Raw genomic sequence first — 24101 nt, 5'->3', positions numbered from 1 at the left:
GTGCTCTCTTCCTGGTGCAATGTTTCTCAGTGCTCTCTACCTGGTGCAATGTTTCTCAGTGCTCTCTACCTGGTGCAATGTTTCTCAGTGCTCTCTACCTAGTGCAATGTGTCTCAGTGCTCTCTACCTGGTGCAATGTGTCTTAGTGCTCTCTACCTGGTGCAATGTTTCTCAGTGCTCTCTACCTGGTGCAATGTGTCTCAGTGCTCTCTACCTGGTGCAGTGTTTCTCAGTGCTTTCTACCTGGTGCAATGCGTCTCAGTGTGCTCTACCTGGTGCAATGTTTCTCAGTGCTCTCTTCCTGGTGCAATGTTTCTCAGTGCTCTCTACCTGGTGCAATGTTTCTCAGTGCTCTCTACCTGGTGCAATGTGTATAACATGCTCTCTACCTGGTGCAATGTTTCTCGGTGCTCTCTACCTGGTGCAATGTTTCTCGGTGCTCTCTACCTGGTGCAATGTGTCTCAGTGCTCTCTACCTGGTGCAATGTTTTTCGGTGCTCTCTACCTGGTGCAATGTGTATAACATGCTCTCTACCTGGTGCAATGTGTCTCAGTGCTCTCTACCTGGTGCAATGTTTCTCGGTGCTCTCTACCTGGTGCAATGTGTATAACGTGCTCTCTACCTGGTGCAATGTGTATAACGTGCTCTCTACCTGGTGCAATGTTTCTCGGTGCTCTCTACCTGGTGCAATGTTTCTCGGTGCTCTCTACCTGGTGCAATGTTTCTCGGTGCTCTCTACCTGGTGCAATGTTTCTCGGTGCTCTCTACCTGGTGCAATGTTTCTCGGTGCTCTCTACCTGGTGCAATGCGTCTCAGTGCTCTCTACCTTGTGCAATGTGTATAACGTGCTCTGCCTGGCGCAAAGTGTAGAATGTGCTCTACCTGTCGCAGTGTGTATAGGAGGTTCTACCTGGTGCAGTGTGTATTAGCTGCACTACTGTGTGGTGTAATGTGAATTGCCACTATTATGTGGCCATGCCCCTTCCCCACGAAAAACAACGCCCCTAAAGTTTTGCTGCGTGCCTTTGGCGCGCACTGCCCATTCTTTATCATGTGGGAATGGGAGGACCAAGCATTATAGTATGTACCTAATTTTGCCCTTCTAACTGAAAAATGTGCCCTCCCGAATGAAAAATGTGCCCTACCCGTGATCAGCACCCTGCCCTAAAAAAATCCTAGAGTGAACACTATGGTCTGAACTTCTACGGATTTCTTCCATGCCTGGTTCTGAGACTCAGATTTATCCAATCTCTTATTTATCAGAGCCACATTAGCATTCAAAGCACTTAACACATTCACCCAATCAGGTGTCGGCGGTGCCGACAGGGTCACTCCCACAGCCGTTTGTGTCCCTAACATACTCTCCTCTTGGGAAGAGCACTCCGCCTCAGACATGTCGACACACGTGCACTCCAACACACGCAAACACACTGGGCCTATAGGGGACAGACCCACAGTAAAGCCTGTCAGAGAGACACAGAGGGAGTTATTGCCAGCTCACACCCCAGCGCCCAATCCCGGTCTGAAACACCACAGAAGATGCCTCAGACCTGCAGCGCTTTTATAATATACATATAATGCACCAAAATCACTGTGCCACCCCCCCCCCCCCTCTCCTGTTTTGCACCGTTACTTGTACAGCAGTGTGAGGAAGGACCAGCACGAGCATCTAGGCGTACCTAGCGATCAGACCCTCAGGAGCTAATGGTGTAGCCAAAGAAGCAGAGCCTTGAAACTCACAGAAGTAGGTCTGACTTCTCTCCCCTAAGTCCCACGAAGCAGGGAGACTGTTGCCAGCAGTTCTCCCTGAAAATAAAAAACCTAACAAAGTCTTTTCAGAGAAACTCAGTAGAGCTCCTCAGAGTGCATCCAGTCTGCCTGGGCACAATTCTAAAACTGGAGTCTGGAGGAGAGGCATAGAGGGAGGAGCCAGTTCAAACCCCTTTGAAAGTCTTAAAGTGCCCATGTCTCCTGCGGATCCCGTCTATATCCCATGGTTCTTGAAGTGACCCCAGCATCCTCTGGGACGTATGAGAAGTTAAGATTAAAGTCATTTGTAAAAAGAAATGATACCTACATTTAAAATCTAACATAAAACCACTCTGCCCATCACTTCAAATTATCATCATCATTATTCTGCGCATTACAGAGTGTGCCTGCAGTACGAATTCTCTAACACAAACACATGCACACGAAGGTCAATGTCATCACAAGCCAATTAACCCACCAAATGTTTCTGGCCTGTGGAAGGAAAGCAGAGCATCCTCGGGGAACATTGGGAGGACACCAAACCTCACACGGATAGTGTGGACACCATGGCCCCAGCCATGCTAATCCCTGTGCTGCCCAACTCAGATGTATTTATTATCACATGGTCAACAACTCCTAGGAAAGATTTAGGGTTTATCACACTTACTTAGATCCCCAAAAACTATAGAACTTTCCAATATCTCCATTTTTAAACTACCTCCACAATTTCTCCTGACCCCACCCCTCCAATCAGCCAGTGACCTCCACCTCTCCTATCCCTTACTGCCTAAGACTTCTCCTGCGCTGCCCCAATCCTATGAATGCTCTTCCCTTGTTCTATTAGACTCTCCCCAACCTCCAATGTGTCCAATGCTCCCTCAGAACTCACCTGTAGCCTTGTTCCCAGATCCATTTCCCTTGTACTTCCCCCATTTCATTCTCTCGCATTTAGAAAGTAAGCTCTCGCAAGCAGGGCCCTCCCAGCTCTTCTTTCATCCCTTCCCCTTCGTTCACATAGCTAAGCCAATAGGTACACACAAGTAATTATGTACAGTATATGTATTGCTGGTCCTTTAAGAAACATTTAGTATTTATAATCCACCATGCATGGCTTGTGCCTACAGTGTTATGGATACGTACAGCCTGGTAACCGTTGCCCAGTGCCCGCTGCCAGGAGGGAAGATCTCTTTTCATCATCCCTCAGAATCCACTAGTGAAGTGAATGTATGTACTCAAGTGCAAATTTTCTGCTGATTGTAGGAGAAATATGAGGAAATATACTCACTAGACATCTTTAAATTAGCAATTTTTATCTTTTTCCAAGTAGGAGGCAGCGGCGTCCATATGTCTTCTGCTGGTTGCACATCTGCCACTTTATGCTAATACCGCTGCAAGCCCTTCCCAGGCGTACATCTGTGTTTGGGATTGTGCAGGGACACTATCAGAGTGTTTAGATGCACCTTATAGCATGTGCATATTATCCATCTGAGTGTAACCGCCTACGTAAATGATGCGTCTACGTATACAACCACTACCCCCGGCATAACCACAAGACTGACTAACTCCGTACGTCCGCTTAGCCACCTCCTTGTGAACGCTCAGGTGCCCATTACATTTTCTAAATATTTATGATCCTACGCGTCGCCATCACAACTGCGACCCTGTGCGCATGGACTTTGGACGCAAGACACAGTGCGACTTAATATGCAAGTGCAGGGTGAAAAAAATAAGAATTTACTTACCGATAATTCTATTTCTCGGAGTCCGTAGTGGATGCTGGGGTTCCTGAAAGGACCATGGGGAATAGCGGCTCCGCAGGAGACAGGGCACAAAAAAGTAAAGCTTTACTAGGTCAGGTGGTGTGCACTGGCTCCTCCCCCTATGACCCTCCTCCAGACTCCAGTTAGGTACTGTGCCCGGACGAGCATACACAATAAGGGAGGCATTTTGAATCCCGGGTAAGACTCATACCAGCCACACCAATCACACCGTACAACTTGTGATCTAAACCCAGTTAACAGTATGACAACAGAAAGGGCCTCTTAAAGATGGCTCCTTAACAATAACCCGAATTAGTTAACAATAACTATGTACCAGTATTGCAGATAATCCGCACTTGGGATGGGCGCCCAGCATCCACTACGGACTCCGAGAAATAGAATTATCGGTAAGTAAATTCTTATTTTCTCTATCGTCCTAAGTGGATGCTGGGGTTCCTGAAAGGACCATGGGGATTATACCAAAGCTCCCAAACGGGCGGGAGAGTGCGGATGACTCTGCAGCACCGAATGAGAGAACTCCAGGTCCTCCTTTGCCAGGGTATCAAATTTGTAAAATTTTACAAACGTGTTCTCCCCCGACCACGTAGCTGCTCGGCAGAGTTGTAATGCCGAGACCCCTCGGGCAGCCGCCCAAGATGAGCCCACCTTCCTTGTGGAGTGGGCTTTTACAGTTTTAGGCTGTGGCAGGCCTGCCACAGAATGTGCAAGTTGAATTGTGTTACAAATCCAACGAGCAATCGACTGCTTAGAAGCAGGTGCGCCCAACTTGTTGGGTGCATACAATATAAACAGCGAGTCAGATTTTCTGACTCCAGCCGTCCTTGCAATGTATATTTTTAAGGCTCTGACAACGTCCAACAACTTGGAGTCCTCCAAGTCGCTAGTGGCCGCAGGCACCACAATAGGTTGGTTCAGATGAAATGCTGATACCACTTTAGGGAGAAAATGCGGACGAGTCCGCAGTTCTGCCCTATCCGAATGGAAGATTAGATAAGGACTTTTATAAGATAAAGCCGCCAATTCAGATACTCTCCTGGCAGAGGCCAGGGCTAGTAACATAGTCACTTTCAATGGTTCAAACCAATGGGATTTGAGGAAATCTAAAACTACATTTAGATCCCACGGTGCCACCGGAGGCACCACAGGAGGCTGTATATGCAGTACTCCCTTGACAAAAGTCTGGACCTCAGGGACAGAGGCCAATTCTTTTTGGAAGAATATTGACAGGGCCGAAATTTGAACCTTAATGGATCCCAATTTGAGACCCATAGATAATCCTGATTGCAGGAAATGTAGGAAACGACCCAGTTGGAATTCCTCCGTCGGAACCCTCCGATCCTCGCACCACGCTACATATTTTCGCCAAATGCGGTGATAATGTTTCACGGTGACTTCCTTCCGTGCCTTAATCAAGGTAGGAATGACTTCTTCTGGAATGCCTTTCCCTTTTAGGATCTGACGTTCAACCGCCATGCCGTCAAACGCAGCCGCGGTAAGTCTTGAAAAAGACAGGGACCCTGCTGTAGCAGGTCCCTTCTCAGAGGTAGAGGCCACGGTTCGTCCGTGAGCATCTCTTGAAGTTCCGGATACCAAGTCCTTCTCGGCCAATCCGGAACCACTAGTATTGTTCTTACTCTTCTTTGCCGTATGATCTTCAATACCTTTGGTATGAGCGGCAGAGGAGGAAACACATACACTGACTGGTACACCCAAGGAGTTACCAGTGCGTCCACAGCTATTGCCTGTGGATCTCTTGACCTGGCGCAATATTTGTCCAGTTTCTTGTTGAGGCGAGACGCCATCATGTCTACAATTGGTCTTTCCCAACGGTCTATTAACATGTTGAAGACTTCTGGATGTAGACCCCACTCTCCCGGATGAAGATCGTGTCTGCTGAGGAAGTCTGCTTCCCAGTTGTCCACGCCCGGGATGAACACTGCTGACAGTGCTATCACGTGATTCTCCGCCCAGCGAAGAATCTTGGCAGCTTCTGCCATTGCACTCCTGCTTCTTGTGCCGCCCTGCCTGTTTACATGGGCGACCGCCGTGATGTTGTCCGACTGAATCAACACCGGCTTTCCTTGCAGGAGAAGTTCCGCCTGGCTTAGAGCATTGTAGATTGCTCTTAGTTCCAGAATGTTTATGTGAAGAGACTTTTCCAGACTCGTCCATACTCCCTGGAAGTTTCTTCCTTGTGTGACTGCTCCCCAGCCTCTCAGGCTGGCGTCCGTGGTCACCAGGATCCAATCCTGAATGCCGAATCTGCGGCCTTCTAATAGGTGAGCCTTCTGCAACCACCACAGAAGTGACACCCTTGTCTTTGGTGACAGGGTTATTCGCAGGTGCATCTGCAGATGCGACCCTGACCATTTGTCCAACAGATCCCTTTGGAATATTCTTGCATGGAATCTGCCGAATGGAATTGCTTCGTAAGAAGCCACCATTTTTCCCAGGACTCTTGTGCATTGATGTACTGACACTTTTCCTGGTTTTAGGAGGTTCCTGACCAGATCGGATAACTCCTTGGCTTTTTCCTCTGGAAGGAAAACCTTTTTCTGAACCGTGTCCAGAATCATTCCTAGGAACAGCAGACGAGTTGTCGGGATTAAATGGGATTTTGGAATATTCAGAATCCACCCGTGTTGTCTTAGCACCTCTTGAGATAGTGCTAAAGCTGTCTCCAGCTGTTCTCTGGACCTTGCCCTTATTAGGAGATCGTCCAAGTATGGGATAACTAATACGCCTTTTCTTCGAAGAAGAATCATCATCTCGGCCATTACCTTGGTAAAGACCCGAGGCGCCGTGGACAATCCGAACGGCAGCGTCTGAAACTGATAGTGACAGTTTTGAACAATGAACCTGAGGTACCCCTGGTGTGCGGGGTAAATCGGAACGTGTAGATACGCATCCTTGATGTCCAAGGATACCATAAAGTCCCCTTCTTCCAGGTTCGCTATCACTGCTCTGAGTGACTCCATCTTGAACTTGAACTTTTTTATGTAGAGGTTCAAGGACTTCAGATTTAGAATAGGCCTTACCGAGCCATCCGGCTTCGGTACCACAAATAGAGTGGAATAATACCCCTTTCCTTGTTGTAATAGGGGTACTTTGACTATCACCTGCTGAGCGTACAGCTTGTGAATGGCTTCCAACACCCTCTCCCTTTCGGAAGAGACGGTTGGTAAGGCAGACTTCAGGAAACGATGAGGAGGATCCGTCTCTAATTCCAACCTGTACCCCTGAGATATTATCTGCAGGATCCAGGGGTCTACCTGCGAGTGAGCCCACTGCGCGCTGTAATTTTTGAGACGGCCCCCCACTGTCCCCGAGTCCGCTTGAGAGGCCCCAGCGTCATGCTGAGGTTTTTGCAGGAGCCGGGGAGGGCTTCTGTTCCTGGGAAGGAGCTGCCTGTTGGTGTCTCTTCCCTCTTCCTCTGCCTCGTGGCAGGTACGACAAGCCCTTTGCTCTCTTATTTTTGTAGGAGCGAAAAGGCTGCGGTTGAAAGGTCGGTGCCTTTCTCTGTTGGGGAGTGACTTGAGGTAAAAAAGTGGATTTCCCGGCAGTAGCCGTGGCCACCAAGTCTGATAGACCAACTCCAAATAACTCCTCCCCTTTATACGGCAAAACCTCCATGTGACGTTTTGAATCCGCATCGCCTGTCCACTGTCGTGTCCATAAGGCTCTTCTGGCTGAAATGGACATAGCACTCACCCGAGATGCCAGTGTGCAAATATCCCTCTGTGCATCACGCATATAGATAAATGCATCCTTTATTTGTTCTAACGACAGTAAAACATTGTCCCTATCTAGGGTATCAATATTTTCAATCAGGGATTCTGACCAAACTACTCCAGCACTGCACATCCAGGCAGTTGCTATAGCTGGTCGTAGTATAACACCTGCATGTGTGTATATATTCTTTTGAATAACTTCCATCTTTCTATCTGATGGATCCTTAAGTGCGGCCGTCTCAGGAGAGGGTAACGCCACTTGTTTGGATAAGCGTGTGAGCGCCTTGTCCACCTTAGGGGGTGTTTCCCAGCGCGCCCTAACCTCTGGCGGGAAAGGGTATAATGCCAATAACTTTTTTGAAATTATCAACTTTTTATCAGGAGCAACCCACGCTTCATCACACACGTCATTTAATTCTTCTGATTCAGGAAAAACTGTTTGTAGTTTTTTCACACCATACATAATACCCTGTTTTACGGTATCTGTAGTATCAGCTAAATGTAACGTCTCCTTCATTGCCAAAATCATATAACGTGTGGCCCTACTGGAAAATACGTTTGAATTTCTACCGTCGTCACTGGAATCAGTGCCCGTGTCTGGGTCTGTGTCGACCGACTGAGGCAAAGGGCGTTTTACAGCCCCTGACGGTGTTTGAGGCGCCTGGACAGGCATTAATTGATTGTCCGGCCGCCTCATGTCCTCAACTGACTGTTTAAGGGAAGATAAACCATCACGTAATTCCACAAATAAAGGCATCCATTCTGGTGTCGACCCCCTGGGGGGTGACATCTGCATATTTGGCAATTGCTCCGCCTCCACACCAATATCGTCCTCATACATGTCGACACCACGTACCGACACACACCGCAAACTCACAGGGAATGCTCTAATGAAGACAGGACCCACTAGCCCTTTTGGGGAGACAGAGGGAGAGTCTGCCAGCACACACCACAAAGCGCTATATATACAAGGGATATCCTTATATTAAGTGCTCCCTTATAGCTGCTTTAATATATATATATATAGCCATTAATGTGCCCCCCCTCTCTGTTTTACCCTGTTTCTGTAGTGCAGTGCAGGGGAGAGACCTGGGAGCCGTTCTGACCAGCGGAGCTGTGACAGAAAATGGCGCCGTGTGCTGAGGAGATAGGCCCCGCCCCTTTTTCGGCGGGTTCTTCTCCCGCTATTTTTCCAGTCAGGCAGGGGTTAAATATCTCCATATAGCCCCTATGGGCTATATGTGAGGTATTTTTAGCCTTGTATAAGGTTTATATTTGCCTCTCAGAGCGCCCCCCCCCAGCGCTCTGCACCCTCAGTGACTGCCCAGTGAAGTGTGCTGAGAGGAAAATGGCGCACAGCTGCAGTGCTGTGCGCTACCTTATGAAGACTGAGGAGTCTTCAGCCGCCGGTTTCCGGACCTCTTCACGCTTCAGCATCTGCAAGGGGGTCGGCGGCGCGGCTCCGGGACCGGACTCCACGGCTGGGCCTGTGTTCGATCCCTCTGGAGCTAATGGTGTCCAGTAGCCAAGCAGCAAATCCACTCTGCATGCAGGTGAGTTTACTACTTTCCCCCTAAGTCCCACGTTGCAGTGATCCTGTTGCCAGCAGGACTCACTGTAAAGAAAAAAAAAAAAACCTAAACTAAACTTTCTCTAAGCAGCTCTTTAGGAGAGCCACCTAGATTGCACCCTTCTCGTTCGGGCACAAAATCTAACTGGAGTCTGGAGGAGGGTCATAGGGGGAGGAGCCAGTGCACACCACCTGACCTAGTAAAGCTTTACTTTTTTGTGCCCTGTCTCCTGCGGAGCCGCTATTCCCCATGGTCCTTTCAGGAACCCCAGCATCCACTTAGGACGATAGAGAAAATCATTAAAAAAAAAATCGAACTCCTACAGCAGAGGTTCCCAGACGTGTTCCTCAAGGCACCCCAATGGTCCAGGTTTAAGTATATCCCAGGCGCAGCACACATGGTTAAATCAAATTTGACTGAGGTACTTGTTAAGTCACCTGTGGGCAAGCATGCATATACTTAAAACCTGGACCATTGGGGTACCTTGAGGACCTCTGTCTTACAGAATAAAACGCCTTCTGGTTCAATTACAAAGCAAAGAATCCCCTCAGAGCCATAGCCTGTGCTCCCTAGACACACAGTCAGAGTGCTCCTCATTCCTAACCAGTGCTCCCATACCTGTTCCCTCATGAGCAGCAGCTCACAGCACGGGCACAGTCAGTAACTTCTCTGCCCTAGAACCCTGACACCCAGCGATTGTCTGGTCTCACTGGACTTCTTCCTTCCTCCCATACACACAATGGGGCAGATGAATTAACCTGGAGAAGGGATAAATGGAAGGTGATAACGCACCAGCCAATCATTACGGATTTGAAAAATGATTGGCTGGTGCGTTTTCACCTTTCACTTATCACTGCTTTATCACTTCTCCAGGCTTAATACATCTGCCCCACTGTACTTATCAGTACTCCCAGGGCAGATGTTACACGGAGAACCCCAGGGAAGCCGTCTGGTCAGTATTACTGTATCCGTAGTTCTCCTGGTCCTCCTGCACAGAAGTCTTTGCTATGTAATAACAAGTGTTACACAGTTCTGGAACTTATTACCCACGACTGCTAGTATATGCATGTCAGACGATTCTGTGAGCACTAGCCTGACGTGTGCTGTATGATCTTCTATTAATGCTGACTAGTGTCCTAGATCACTTCATGCAATGTTAGAAAACAAACATTTGCAGTCCGTGAATAATATTCCATAAACGAGTAAATGAAAGATTACCACTGCTTGCACAAACCAAAAATGTCTAAGACATAGACAGAGGGGCGCACAGCTCTAACAATGCAGCATACAGTATATAGAAGGCGGCTAAACTCCATACAGCCAATGCAGAAAGTCCGGCTCCTGCAGTCACACTCCATGCCCTCAGCATAATAGCGCATTTACCCAGAACAAAGTCCCAAGCAGCAGATCCCTTCCACCACACAGCACAAAGGCGTGTATACTATTACCAGGCACTGGAGCCAGATGTACAGCGTGTGGGAGAGGAGCTGAGCCTTACCTTCCTCAGTGGGGCTCATTGTAACATTGCTTGTGAGGTTCAACCTCCTGGTCCAGCAGGTACACCTCCATAGAACAGCCACGGTGTCCCTGGAACACTCTCTCAGGCCTAGCTTACTGGGCTAATAGCACAGCGTGCTATATATAAGTCTGCCATTCTGCTCACTTCCTTGGAGCCAAGTAAACATAATCGCAGAGCCTATGGCAAACCTCCCCACCCCTCCTCTCCTCCAGGAGAGCATGAAAAGACAGGTATCGCTTTCACTGGGGATGGAGGGGGAGGGAGCTGCGGCAGAGACAAAGACAGGCACATATAGTACCAGAAGACCCTGCTCTTACTATATCAGAGCTTGTCACCAGTAACTCATTACTCCTGACATACCTTCCAGTACAATGAGAGGAAAGACATGTGTTACAGCTTTCAGCTCTGCCAGAGAACGTGTAGTCTCCAAGGCTTCCGTCACCGTGCCCATAGATCTCACAGTTCGTGGTCACTTCTCTGAGGAACAGAGGCCAAACAGATTGTTAGCCTTTGTGCCCCTTACCCACGTACAGTATAGGTCACTTCATATACAACGGCACCCAACAACTTCACTGGCATGGAAATTACATAAATACTGCTTAGTGTCACGTCCTGCTCTATTACCTCTTGGCTCCCCACCTGGGATCTGCTCCATAAAAGTTGAAGTTGGTTATTAGAGGCTGGCGGGGCATGCTGAGACTTATAGTTCAACAACAGTTGGTGGATGCTTCAGTGTTCTGCAGAGGGGAACTAGCAAACATAGAAATAAACTGCACTACACAGAATAAAACTGTAACACAATGTGGGGTTATCGCATCTTCCTTATTTCACTTAATGGTCTTTTGGTTTCTTAAAACGGACAAGAGTGTTTATAATAGAAAATAAAGTGGCGCTAGGTTATAGATTCACATAATACAATTTAGGTCATCGGATTTTAGTCTGTCTGGTTTACATGCTGAACCAGCACAATTGTATGCTCATCTCAGTAAGGGTGCATTTAATAAAAAGGTACAAAACACCCGTTATAAGGGAGGAAAAAAATTTTTTTTTTTTTTACTGTCAGTTCTCTATATAGCACACAAATATTCCGTAGCCCTTTACAGAGAATATGTGCCCCAGTGGAGCTTACAATCTATATTCCCTACCATGTGTGCACACACACATATACAATAAGGGCATTTTTTGTAGGGAGCCAATTAAGCGAACAGTATGTTTTGGGATTGTGGGAGGAAACAAACTCCACACAGTTAGGGCCATGGTGGTAATCAAATTCACGACCTCAGTGCTCTGGGGCAGTATTGCTAACCATTATACCATCCATGATGCCCAATTTATCAAGGCATTAACACCAGCGGCTGCCTGCTAACCCCGGAGGTAAGCACAGGAGATAACAACAAGCCTATGTAACAGAGCTCTCAGTGGTACACATATTGCCGCAATCCTTCCTTTGATATTGCTACCTCAGTATGGCAGCTGGATATCTCAGAACACGCATGTATGCACCCCCTTGTGACTGCCAATGAAGGCGTAAGTTACAGTGACCCACTGGGACAGGGATGGGTGTGAATGAATGAACAGCCTCTTTAGAAGTGATGCAGATTATACAGGAGCTTTATAAAATGTGTGTTCCAGGCCTCCAGATGCGACATAACTAGAGAATTATAATCTCAGCCCCAAAATAAATACAGCACCCTAACACTAGACACAACTATTACATAGCTCCCCAACTAATAGCTGTTATGGCCCAATATACCTCTGCCAAACTCCTGCAACACATCTCTGCCAAACTCCTGCAACACACCTCTGCCAAACTCCTGCAACACAGCGCTACCTGGCATCTACGCTGGTGAGACTGCGGATGGGCAGACCAATTGGGTTTGTCCAGAAGGCAGTCTGGACAATACAGAAGGACGGCTTTGCTCTGGCATCGTCCGCTGGCATAATGTACTAATCACCAGCCAGGTGTAAAAGGAAATGGTACTGTTTACACAAAACAATGGTTCTATTACACAACTTATCAAACAATCAACATAGCAACAAAATTACAACATGTGTATTTCGTAAACAGAGATCAGTAACCCTTCCCAGACTCCGCTATCTACAGTACTTGCTGTATACACAGTGCATACAGCGTTTCTGCATCTGGTGTGTAACCAGAAGACACTGACAAAGGAACCACAATGGTGTCTCAGGCTGTGTGATGTGTACATTGTGCATACAGCGTTTCTGCATCTGGTGTGTAACCAGAGGACACTGACAAAGGAACCACAATGGTGTCTCAGGCTGTGTGATGTGTACATTGTGCATACAGCGTTCCTGCATCTGGTGTGTAACTAGAGGTCACTGACAAAGGAACCACAATGGTGTCTCAGGCTGTGTGATGTGTACATTGTGCATACAGCGTTTCTGCATCTGGTGTGTAACCAGAGGACACTGACAAAGGAACCACAATGGTGTCTCAGGCTGTGTGATGTGTACATTGTGCATACAGCATTCCTGCATCTGGTGTGTAACTAGAGGACACTGACAAAGGAACCACAATGGTGTCTCAGGCTGTGTGATGTGTACATTGTGCATACAGCGTTTCTGCATCTGGTGTGTAACCAGAGGACACTGACAAAGGAACCACAATGGTGTCTCAGGCTGTGTGATGTGTACATTGTGCATACAGCGTTCCTGCATCTGGTGTGTAACTAGAGGTCACTGACAAAGGAACCACAATGGTGTCTCAGGCTGTGTGATGTGTACATTGTGCATACAGCGTTTCTGCATCTGGTGTGTAACCAGAGGACACTGACAAAGGAACCACAATGGTGTCTCAGGCTGTGTGATGTGTACATTGTGCATACAGCATTCCTGCATCTGGTGTGTAACCAGAGGACACTGACAAAGGAACCACAATGGTGTCTCAGGCTGTGTGATGTGTACATTGTGCATACAGCGTTTCTGCATCTGGTGTGTAACCAGAGGACACTGACAAAGGAACCACAATGGTGTCTCAGGCTGTGTGATGTGTACATTGTGCATACAGCGTTCCTGCATCTGGTGTGTAACTAGAGGTCACTGACAAAGGAACCACAATGGTGTCTCAGGCTGTGTGATGTGTACATTGTGCATACAGCGTTCCGGCATCTGGTGTGTAACCAGGAGGACACTGACAAAGGAACCACAATGGTGTCTCAGGCTGTGTGATGTGTACATTGTGCATACAGCGTTTCTGCATCTGGTGTGTAACCAGGAGGACACTGACAAAGGAACCACAATGGTGTCTCAGGCTGTGTGATGTGTACATTGTGCATACAGCGTTCCTGCATCCGGTGTGTAACCGGAGGACACTGACAAAGGAACCACAATGGTGTCTCAGGCTGTGTGATGTGTACATTGTGCATACAGCGTTCCTGCATCTGGTGTGTAACCAGAGGACACTGACACTGGAACCACAATGGTGTCTCAGGCTGTGTGATGTGTACATTGTGCATACAGCGTTCCTGCATCCGGTGTGTAACCGGAGGACACTGACAAAGGAACCACAATGGTGTCTCAGGCTGTGTGATGTGTACATTGTGCATACAGCGTTCCTGCATCTGGTGTGTAACCAGAGGACACTGACAAAGGAACCACAATGGTGTCTCAGGCTGTGTGATGTGTACATTGTGCATACAGCGTTCCTGCATCTGGTGTGTAACTAGAGGTCACTGACAAAGGAACCACAATGGTGTCTCAGGCTGTGTGATGTGTACATTGTGCATACAGCGTTCCTGCATCTGGTGTATAACCAGAGGACACTGACAAAGGAACCACAATGGTGTCTCAGGCTGTGTGATGTGTACATTGTGCATACAGCGTTCCTGCATCTGGTGTGTAACTAGAGGTCACTGACAAAGGAACCACAATGGTGTCTCAGGCTGTGTGATGTGTACATTGTGCATACAGCGTTCCTGCATCTGGTGTATAACCAGAGGACACTGACAAAGGAACCACAATGGTGTCTCAGGCTGTGTGATGTGTACATTGTGCATACAGCGTTCCGGCATCTGGTGTGTAACCGGAGGACACTGACAAAGGAACCACAATGGTGTCTCAGGCTGTGTGATGTGTACATTGTGCATACAGCATTCCTGCATCTGGTGTGTAACCAGAGGACACTGACAAAGGAACCACAATGGTGTCTCAGGCTGTGTGATGTGTACATTGTGCATACAGCGTTCCTGCATCTGGTGTGTAACTAGAGGTCACTGACAAAGGAACCACAATGGTGTCTCAGGCTGTGTGATGTGTACATTATGCATACAGCGTTCCTGCATCCGGTGTGTAACCAGAGGACACTGACAAAGGAACCACAATGGTGTCTCAGGCTGTAAGTGTGAAGAATGTTGTTAAGCTTCATTCCACCAGCCAAAACACGCAGCAAGTCCTCCGTCCCTCAGTCCCTACAGCCATATAAAGGGTGACAGGAAAAGCACTGGTAGAGTGACCTCATAACTAGACTATACAGTATAAAGAAAGAAAACCAAGAGAGACAAAAGCTATAAGCAGAAGAGTGGAGGCTCGCAGTAGAGGGAAAAAATAGCTGCAGGGAAATTGGGATTTTAATGGAAATATCTTTCTAACAAGTTGTTTCTTGATTGATTTTTTTTTTATTTGCTTTTCAAAGCACTGCAAAATTCCTGCAATCACAATTGTATTTATTTGACCTCCAGTAGAGGGAGCTAACGAGCAAATGATCCTTCCCTCCAGGTCTCAGAAACCAGATTATTGTTCTGCCCAAATCTATTCCAGCATTAATAAACCTACCCCTAAGCCTAGGCACCCAGAAAGTCCTGCAACAAGATCAGGGACCAAGGATGTCTTGTAAAAGACACCCCAGATTTAGAGTAGATCGGGAATATTTAAAAAATAAAAAAATTAAAATGTAAATACCGGTATGTACAAAGAGATTGTTAATTCCATCAATGGCATTCAGCATTCATTTATTCATTCTGTTCTGCCAGTATGCTCAGCGTTTCATGCTGTATGGGCATGAGAACACCAGACGCCATACATTATTCATATCTTCACGCTACATCAAGGGGAAAAGATTGGGGGGGGGGGGAACCTGATACATTGTTACAGAGACGATTTCTACTCCAACAATCTGCAGAGGATCTGTGGGATTCTTAAAGGATTTAACCCTTTGGCGGCTCAATGGGACCACCCCATTCACCAAGAGGCTCATACGCAGAAGTACTTATCTATTTAGTTGCATTATTGTCATAGAAATCTACTTCTGTTCATGCCAAATAAACTGCTCTTTGTAATGTATGTATGCCAAAGCAAACGGGGAAAAGCAACTTCAGGGAAAATAAGAATTTACTTACCGATAATTCTATTTCTCGTAGTCCGTAGTGGATGCTGGGGACTCCGTCAGGACCATGGGGAATAGCGGCTCCGCAGGAGACAGGGCACAAAAGCAAGCTTTTAGGATCACATGGTGTGTACTGGCTCCTCCCCCTATGACCCTCCTCCAAGCCTCAGTTAGGTACTGTGCCCGGACGAGCGTACACAATAAGGAAGGATCTTGAATCCCGGGTAAGACTCATACCAGCCACACCAATCACACCGTACAACTTGTGATCTGAACCCAGTTAACAGTATGATAACAAAGAAGTAGCCTCTTAAAAAAGATGGCTCACAACAATAATAACCCGATTTTTGTAACAATAACTATGTACAAGTAATGCAGACAATTCGCACTTGGGATGGGCGCCCAGCATCCACTACGGACTACGAGAAATAGAATTATCGGTAAGTAAATTCTTATTTTCTCTAACGTCCTAGTGGATGCTGGGGACTCCGTCAGGACCATGGGGATTATACCAAAGCTCCCAAACGGGCGGGAGAGTGCGGATGACTTTGCAGCACCGAATGAGAGAACTCCAAGTCCTCTTTAGCCAGAGTATCAAATTTGTAAAATTTTACAAACGTGTTCTCCCCTGACCACGTAGCTGCTCGGCAAAGTTGTAATGCCGAGACCCCTCGGGCAGCCGCCCAAGATGAGCCCACCTTCCTTGTGGAGTGGGCTTTTACAGTTTTAGGCTGTGGCAGGCCTGCCACAGAATGTGCAAGTTGAATTGTGCTACAGATCCAACGAGCAATCGTCTGCTTAGACGCAGGAGCACCCATCTTGTTGGGTGCATACAAGATAAACAACGAGTCAGATTTTCTGACTCCAGCTGTCCTTGAAATATATATTTTCAATGCTCTGACAACGTCCAGTAACTTGGAGTCCTCCAAGTCGCTAGTAGCCGCAGGCACCACAATAGGCTGGTTCAAGTGAAAAGCCGAAAACCACCTTAGGGAGAAAATGAGGACGTGTCCGCAGTTCTGCCCTGTCCGAATGGAAAATCAGATATGGGCTTTTGTACGATAAAGCCGCCAACTCTGAAACTCTCCTGGCTGAAGCCAGGGCCAATAGCATGGTTACTTTCCATGTAAGATACTTCAAATCTACCGATTTGAGAGGCTCAAACCAATGAGATTTGAGAAATTCTAAAACTACGTTTAGATCCCACGGTGCCACTGGAGGCACAATTGGGGGTTGTATATGTAGTACACCCTTGACAAAAGTTTGTACTTCAGGCACTGAAGCCAATTCTTTCTGGAAGAAGATTGATAAGGCCAAAATTTGAACTTTAATAGACCCCAATTTGAGGCCCATAGACAATCCTGCCTGCAGGAAATGTAGGAATCGACCCAATTGAAATTCTTCCGTTGGGGCCTTCTTGGCCTCACACCACGCAACATATTTTCTCCAAATGCGGTGATAATGTTGTGCGGTCACTTCCTTCCTAGCTTTAATCAAGGTAGGAATAACTTCCTCTGGAATGCCCTTTTCTTTTAGAATCCGGCGTTCAACCGCCATGCCGTCAAACGCAGTCGCGGTAAGTCTTGGAACATACAAGGTCCCTGCTGAAGCAGATCCCTTCTTAGAGGTAGAGGCCACGGATCTTCCGTGAGCATCTCTTGAAGTTCCGGATACCAAGTTCTTCTTGGCCAATCCGGAGCCACTAGTATTGTTCTTACTCCCCTTTTCCGTATAATTCTCAGTACCTTTGGTATGAGAGGCAGAGGAGGAAACACATACACTGACTGGTACACCCACGGTGTTACCAGAGCGTCCACAGCTATTGCCTGAGGGTCTCTTGACCTGGCGCAATATCTGTCCAGTTTTTTGTTGAGGCGAGACGCCATCATGTCCACCTTTGGTTTTTCCCAATGGTTCACAATCATGTGGAAAACTTCCGGATGAAGTCCCCACTCTCCCGGGTGAAGGTCGTGTCTGCTGAGGAAGTCTGCTTCCCAGTTGTCCACTCCCGGGATGAACACTGCTGACAGTGCTATGACATGATTTTCCGCCCAGCGAAGAATCCTTGCAGCTTCTGTCATTGCTCTTCTGCTTCTCGTGCCGCCTTGTCTGTTTACGTGGGCGCCTGCCGTGATGTTGTCCGACTGGATCAACACCGGCTGACCCTGAAGCAGCGGTTTCGCCAAGCTTAGAGCATTGTAGATCGCTCTTAGCTCTAGTATATTTATGTGAAGAGACGTCTCCAGGTTTGACCATACACCCTGGAAGTTTCTTCCCTGTGTGACTGCTCCCCAGCCCCGTAAGCTGGCATCCGTAGTCACCAGGACCCAGTCCTGTATGCCGAACCTGCGGCCCTCTAACAGATGGGCACTCTGCAACCACCACAGGAGAGACAACCTTGTCCTTGGTGACAGTGTTATCCGCTGATGCATGTGCAGATGCGATCCGGACCATTTGTCCAGCAGATCCCACTGAAATATTCGTGCATGGAATCTGCCGAATGGAATTGCTTCGTAAGAAGCCACCATCTTTCCCAGGACTCTTGTGCATTGATGTACTGACACATTTCCTGGTTTTAGGAGGTTCCTGACAAGTTCGGATAACTCCCTTGCTTTCTCCTCCGGGAGAAACACCTTTTTCTGAACCGTGTCCAGAATCATTCCCAGGAACAGCAGACGTGTTGTCGGGGACAATTGAGATTTTGGAAGATTCAGAATCCACCCGTGTTGTTGAAGCACTACTTGGGTTAGTGCTACACCGACTTCCAGCTGTTCTCTGGACTTTGCCCTTATCAGGAGATCGTCCAAGTAAGGGATAATTAATACGCCTTTTCTTCGTAGAAGAACCATCATTTCGGTCATTACCTTGGTAAAGACCCGAGGTGCCGTGGACAAACCAAACGGCAGCGTTTGAAACTGATAATGACAGTCTTGTATCACGAACCTGAGATACCCTTGGTGTGAGGGGTAAATTGGGACATGCAGATAAGCATCTTTTATGTCCAGGGACACCATGAAGTCCCCTTCTTCCAGATTCGCTATCACTGCTCTTAGTGACTCCATCTTGAACTTGAATTTCTGTATGTACAGGTTCAAGGATTTCAGATTTAGAATAGGTCTTACCGAACCGTCCGGCTTCGGTACCACAAATAGTGTGGAATAATACCCCTTTCCCTGTTGTAGGAGGGGTACCTTGACTATCACCTGCTGAGAATACAGCTTGTGAATGGCTTCCAATACCGTTGCCCTTTCTGAGGGAGACGCTGGTAAAGCAGACTTTAGGAAACGGCAAGGGGGAGATCTTTCGAATTCCAACATGTAACCCTGAGATACTATCTGCAGGATCCACGGGTCCACCTGTGAGCGAGCCCACTGATTGCTGAAAATCTTTAGTCGACCCCCCACCGCTCCTGAGTCCGCTTGTAAAGCCCCAGCGCCATGCTGAAGGCTTTGTAGAACCCGGGGCGGGCTTCTGGTCCTGGGCAGGGGCTGCTTGCTGCCCTCTCTTACCCTTTCCTCTGCCTCGTGGCAGATAAGACTGTCCTTTTGCCCGCTTGTTTTTATAGGAGCGAAAGGACTGCGGCTGAAAAGACGGTGTCTTTTTCTGTTGGGAGGGGGTCTGAGGTAAAAAAGTGGATTTGCCGGCAGTTGCCGTGGCCACCAGATCCGATAGACCAACCCCAAATAATTCCTCTCCTTTATATGGCAATACTTCCATATGCCTTTTGGAATCCGCATCACCTGACCACTGTCGCGTCCATAAACTTCTTCTGGCAGATATGGACATCGCACTTACTCTCGATGCCAGAGTGCAAACATCCCTCTGAGCATCTCGCATATAAAGAAACGCATCCTTTAATTGCTCTAGAGTCAATAAAATACTGTCCCTATCCAGGGTATCAATATTTTCAGTCAGGGAATCCAACCACACTACCCCAGCACTGCACATCCAGGCTGAGGCTATTGCTGGTCGGAGTATAACACCAGTATGCGTGTATATACTCTTCAGGGTAGTTTCCAGCCTCCTATCTGCTGGATCCTTGAGGGCGGCCGTATCTGGAGACGGCAACGCCACTTGTTTTGATAAACGTGTGAGCGCTTTATCCACCCTAGGGGGTGTTTCCCAGCGCGCCCTAACCTCTGGTGGGAAAGGGTATAATGCCAATAACTTCTTAGAAATTAGCAGTTTTCTATCTGGGTTAACCCACGCTTCATCACACACGTCATTCAATTCCTCTGATTCTGGAAAAGCTACAGGTAGTTTTTTCACCCCCCACATAATACCCCTTTTTGAGGTACCTGCAGTATCAGAGATCTGCAAAGCCTCCTTCATTGCCGTGATCATATAACGTGTGGCCCTATTGGAAAATACGTTTGTTTCTTCACCGTCGACACTAGATTCATCTGTGTCGGTACCTGTGTCGACTGACTGAGGTAAGGGACGTTTTACAGCCCCTGACGGTGTCTGAGACGCCTGAGCAGGTACTAACTGGTTTTCCGGCCGTCTCATTTCGTCAACTGACTTTTGTAATGTACTAACATTATCACGTAATTCCATAATTAAAGCCATCCATTCCGGTGTCGACTCCCTAGGGGGTGACATCACCATTACCGGCAATTGCTCCGCCTCCACACCAACATCGTCCTCATACATGTCGACACACACGTACCGACACACAGCAGACACACAGGGAATGCTCTTATCGAAGACAGGACCCCACTAGCCCTTTGGGGAGACAGAGGGAGAGTTTGCCAGCACACACCAAAAGCGCTATAAAATGTATATAAACAACCCTAAAAGGTGTTGTTTTTGTTATATGCGCTTTAAATATATAAATATCGCCAAAATATGCCCCCCTTCTCTTTGTTACCCTGTTTCTGTAGTGCAGTGCAGGGGAGAGTCCTGGGAGCCTTCCTCACAGCGGAGCTGAGCAGGAAAATGGCGCTGTGTGCTGAGGAGAATAAGCCCCGCCCCCTATCCGGCGGGCTTTTCTCCCGGGTTTTGAGATATCTGGCCTGGGTTAAATACATACATATAGCCTCAATGGCTATATGTGATGTATTCTTTGCCATCAAAGGTATTTAATATTGCTGCCCAGTGTGTGTGAAGTGTGTAGCAACAATGGCGCACAGCTGCAGTGCTGTGCGCTACCTTCATGAAGGCTGAAGAGCCTTCTGCCGCCTGTTTCCGGACCCTCGATCTTCAGCATCTGTAAGGGGGATCGGCGGCGCGGCTCCGGGACGAACCCCAGGGTGACCTGTGTTCCGACTCCCTCTGAAGCTATGTCCAGTAGCCTAAGACTCCAATCCATCCTGCACGCAGGTGAGTTGAAAATCTCTCCCCTAAGTCCCTCGATGCAGTGAGCCTGTTGCCAGCAGGACTCACTGAAAATAATAAACCTAAAAACTTTTTCTAAGCAGCTCTTTAGGAGAGCCACCTAGATTGCACCCTGCTCGGACGGGCACAAAAACCTAACTGAGGCTTGGAGGAGGGTCATAGGGGGAGGAGCCAGTACACACCATGTGATCCTAAAAGCTTGCTTTTGTGCCCTGTCTCCTGCGGAGCCGCTATTCCCCATGGTCCTGACGGAGTCCCCAGCATCCACTAGGACGTTAGAGAAATGGGCCTTTGTTCCCAAGTGCTTACAATCTAAACCTACCCCCCACCCCTAACCCGAACCCACCAGCTATAGTCAGCATGGCCAGCATCCCTTTCATACACATTTGATGTATTTTGATGCAGTTGGCATTTTTGCAAGTTGTTTAATGACAGAACCACAAGGGCCCTTACCAGCCACCACGTGGATAGATATATATATATATATTTTTTTTTTATTTATTTATTTAATTTTTTTGGGGGGTAGTTATAAATAGAGCGGGAGGCGCCCAAAAATAAGTGCACTTTTCTTCACGTATCACATTTTCTGCTCCCATGGGGTAATAGTGGGAGAATATTGGTGCCCCGTCTAAGGAGTGGAGTAGTACACAAGTTGAGCAATTGCCCATAGAAAATATTCTAGCTACAATTGATCAAATACACTCTGTAATAGGATACAGTATGCAATAGCTGATGGGATACTAAGGGCAACATATCCACTCTTTGGAAGGCTTGATGCATCTACCCCTATATAATGAACACATGACCTGGCGCCAGGACCAAGCTCCCTACATTCTTTTTGGAGGCAGTCAACAACGTTCTTCTAGGAATCATCACAGTAAGTTGCCATCGATTAAAGCTTTGCATATACATAATGTATAGTCAGAGGTGGGGAAACTGGCAATACAATGATGGTCTATTACAGGTCTCAATAAATCCCACGGGCCAGGTAGCCATGGCCCTTAGAATTTGCTTCCTGGCTACTAGGTTTTGGAGGGAGGAAGCATATCATCTTCAACCCCAGCTGAGATTTTTGGAAGCGTGCCTGTATTGCGGCGGCCATTACTTACATAGGAGTGCATGTGCCGCATAGAGATCTCCAATAAGAGGATCTATGCATGACCAGGGATTGCGGCTTCGGAGGGGTAGTGATGTGGCCACAGGATAGGAGGTATTGTTTGCTCGAGGGGAGGCTGTGGAAAGGAGGTTAGAAAAATATGTCAAGCCCTGGTCTGTTATGAGAAAGCCTCTGGCCACTGTAAATAGGACAAGGGGATAAACGCTTGAAATGAGGGCACAAATAGCCAGACAGGAGCTCTCATAGTGATGTGCTGCTGGGACGGAGTTATGTAGTTAGGGGCCCTGGCAGCTGGGGCACAGGATTACGGCCCTGTGAGGGAATCTTCATCCCCCTGTATGTCTGTGCAATAATGTGTGTTGTACACGCTGAAAATACTGCACTTCCCAAACGTGTGATTTCCTTCAAAACTGAAATACCCTTTCCCAGCATTCCATCTGATTTACTGTAACAATGAGGCGCTGTCAGTGGGTCACTATGTCCAACGTCGGCAGACATGAAAGGCTTCGTTTTGTGAGACGATATTTTTGAAGTCTCCAATGTAAGAGGATTATCAGACGTTAAGATGATAGGGGTCAGAGGGCAAGTGTCTCTGACTGGGATTTATGATGCCACACTGTTCAGCAGCGAGTCAAGGATCCCGCTCTGACTGAGGGAAATCCCTAATTAACTTCACATGTTGCCAACTAGGTCCTCTCTCAGAGAGCCTCACTTTTAGTAAGAATCAGGAAAAGAGCCCCAGCTATAGATGTGATAGGAAACCAGTGTGGGGGGAGAAAGTCAGTGTATCTCTTGCATGCTTATTTTGCCCCCACTCCCTGCAGTGCAACATGGATGTACGACTGTGCAAGATGGCACCTTCTAGATGTACCCAAGGGCGTAGCTACCATAGGTGGAGGGAGTGCAGCTGCTATGGGGCCCCCTTCCCTGTCACAGTTACATGTGTTATGTACATTTTCACTATTGGGCGATACATAGAGGCCCTTACATACTTTTGCCTTGAGGGCTACAATATATTTGGAACTGTTTACTTGTCATGTGGTACAAAATGAAATGGCAGACATTAGAATGTTATATATAATGAAGCACAATATGACGTGGGGGCACTATATAGTGTGGCATAATATAAACTGGGGACACTGCATGTAATGTGTATTGGAGATACTGTGTCACATAATGTGTACTGGCAGCCCTACAATGTGACATAACATTAACCAGGTCACTACTATGGTTCAGAAAGTGACCCAAGGCACTACTATAGGGCATAATATTAACACCTGCTGCGGAGAAGTGTCTCTCTAGAAGCATTGGGACAGGGGCACCTTCGAAATGTTGCTATGGGGCCCACAAAGTTCTGGCTACACCCCTGGATGTAAACCCTGCACTACAGAACGCCTGTAGACGGCAATGCAAAAGAAAGGGGAAAAAACAACATTAATCCAGTGGCAAATGCCTTTACACAACTGCAGAGTGCTCAGCTTTTAATTGCCCGTAAATTAGTCAACCACAATAAATAAATAATGCATGAGCGTTCTACAGCAAGGTAGGCAAACTGCCTTGCGACTAAATCCCTTCTACAGAATGTAGTTCTGCAGGATAAGAACAAGACAAACACAAACCATATATTACAGTCCTTCCAGGTCCACTATTCCACTGTCGGTGCCTCCCAAACCTTATTTAACTGTAAAACAGATTTTGGTAATGGGAAGGGGAGGGGTGAGGGGGAAGGGAAGGGGTGAGGGGGAAGGGGGAGGGGTGAGGGGGAAGAGGGAGGGAGGGCAGGGCCAAGCCACAGGCAGTAAAAGCCCACTGAAAAAAAAGCTATAAAAGTGGCACCTATAGAATCGCCTCGTTGACAGGGACGTGATTTCGGTCCACATAAAACTGCGCCCCCGTCAGTGAGGCAGGTGTGATTAGACAGCAGATCCATCACTGGATACAACTGTATGAT

The 24101-nt window shown here is 47.5% G+C and overlaps 1 protein-coding gene across 9 annotated transcripts in view; it reads right to left on the bottom strand.

Annotated features, from left to right (window-relative positions):
- Positions 1 to 24101, bottom strand: part of TIAM1 (TIAM Rac1 associated GEF 1) — a 482294-nt gene that overhangs the window by 300044 nt on the left and 158149 nt on the right. The window contains exon 1 of one of the 9 annotated variants that reach the window (XM_063956406.1): positions 10332 to 10502. The exons of 6 other annotated variants lie outside the window; for them this stretch is intronic. Coding sequence is in view for 1 of the 3 variants with exons in the window: in XM_063956414.1 (XP_063812484.1) it covers positions 10332 to 10350 (19 nt within the window). In the remaining 2 variants the exon portion in view is untranslated. Of the gene's footprint in view, positions 1 to 2639; positions 2675 to 10331; positions 10503 to 24101 lie in introns of those variants that run through there. 2 more of the 9 variants (XM_063956414.1, XM_063956415.1) reach the window with 2 other exon arrangements.

The sequence above is a fragment of the Pseudophryne corroboree genome, chromosome 2 (genome assembly GCF_028390025.1).
Source record: "Pseudophryne corroboree isolate aPseCor3 chromosome 2, aPseCor3.hap2, whole genome shotgun sequence".
In the NCBI taxonomy this organism is placed as follows: domain Eukaryota; kingdom Metazoa; phylum Chordata; class Amphibia; order Anura; family Myobatrachidae; genus Pseudophryne; species Pseudophryne corroboree.
Note: the sequence above shows the minus strand (reverse complement) of the source record. Positions and strands in the feature narration are given on the sequence as shown.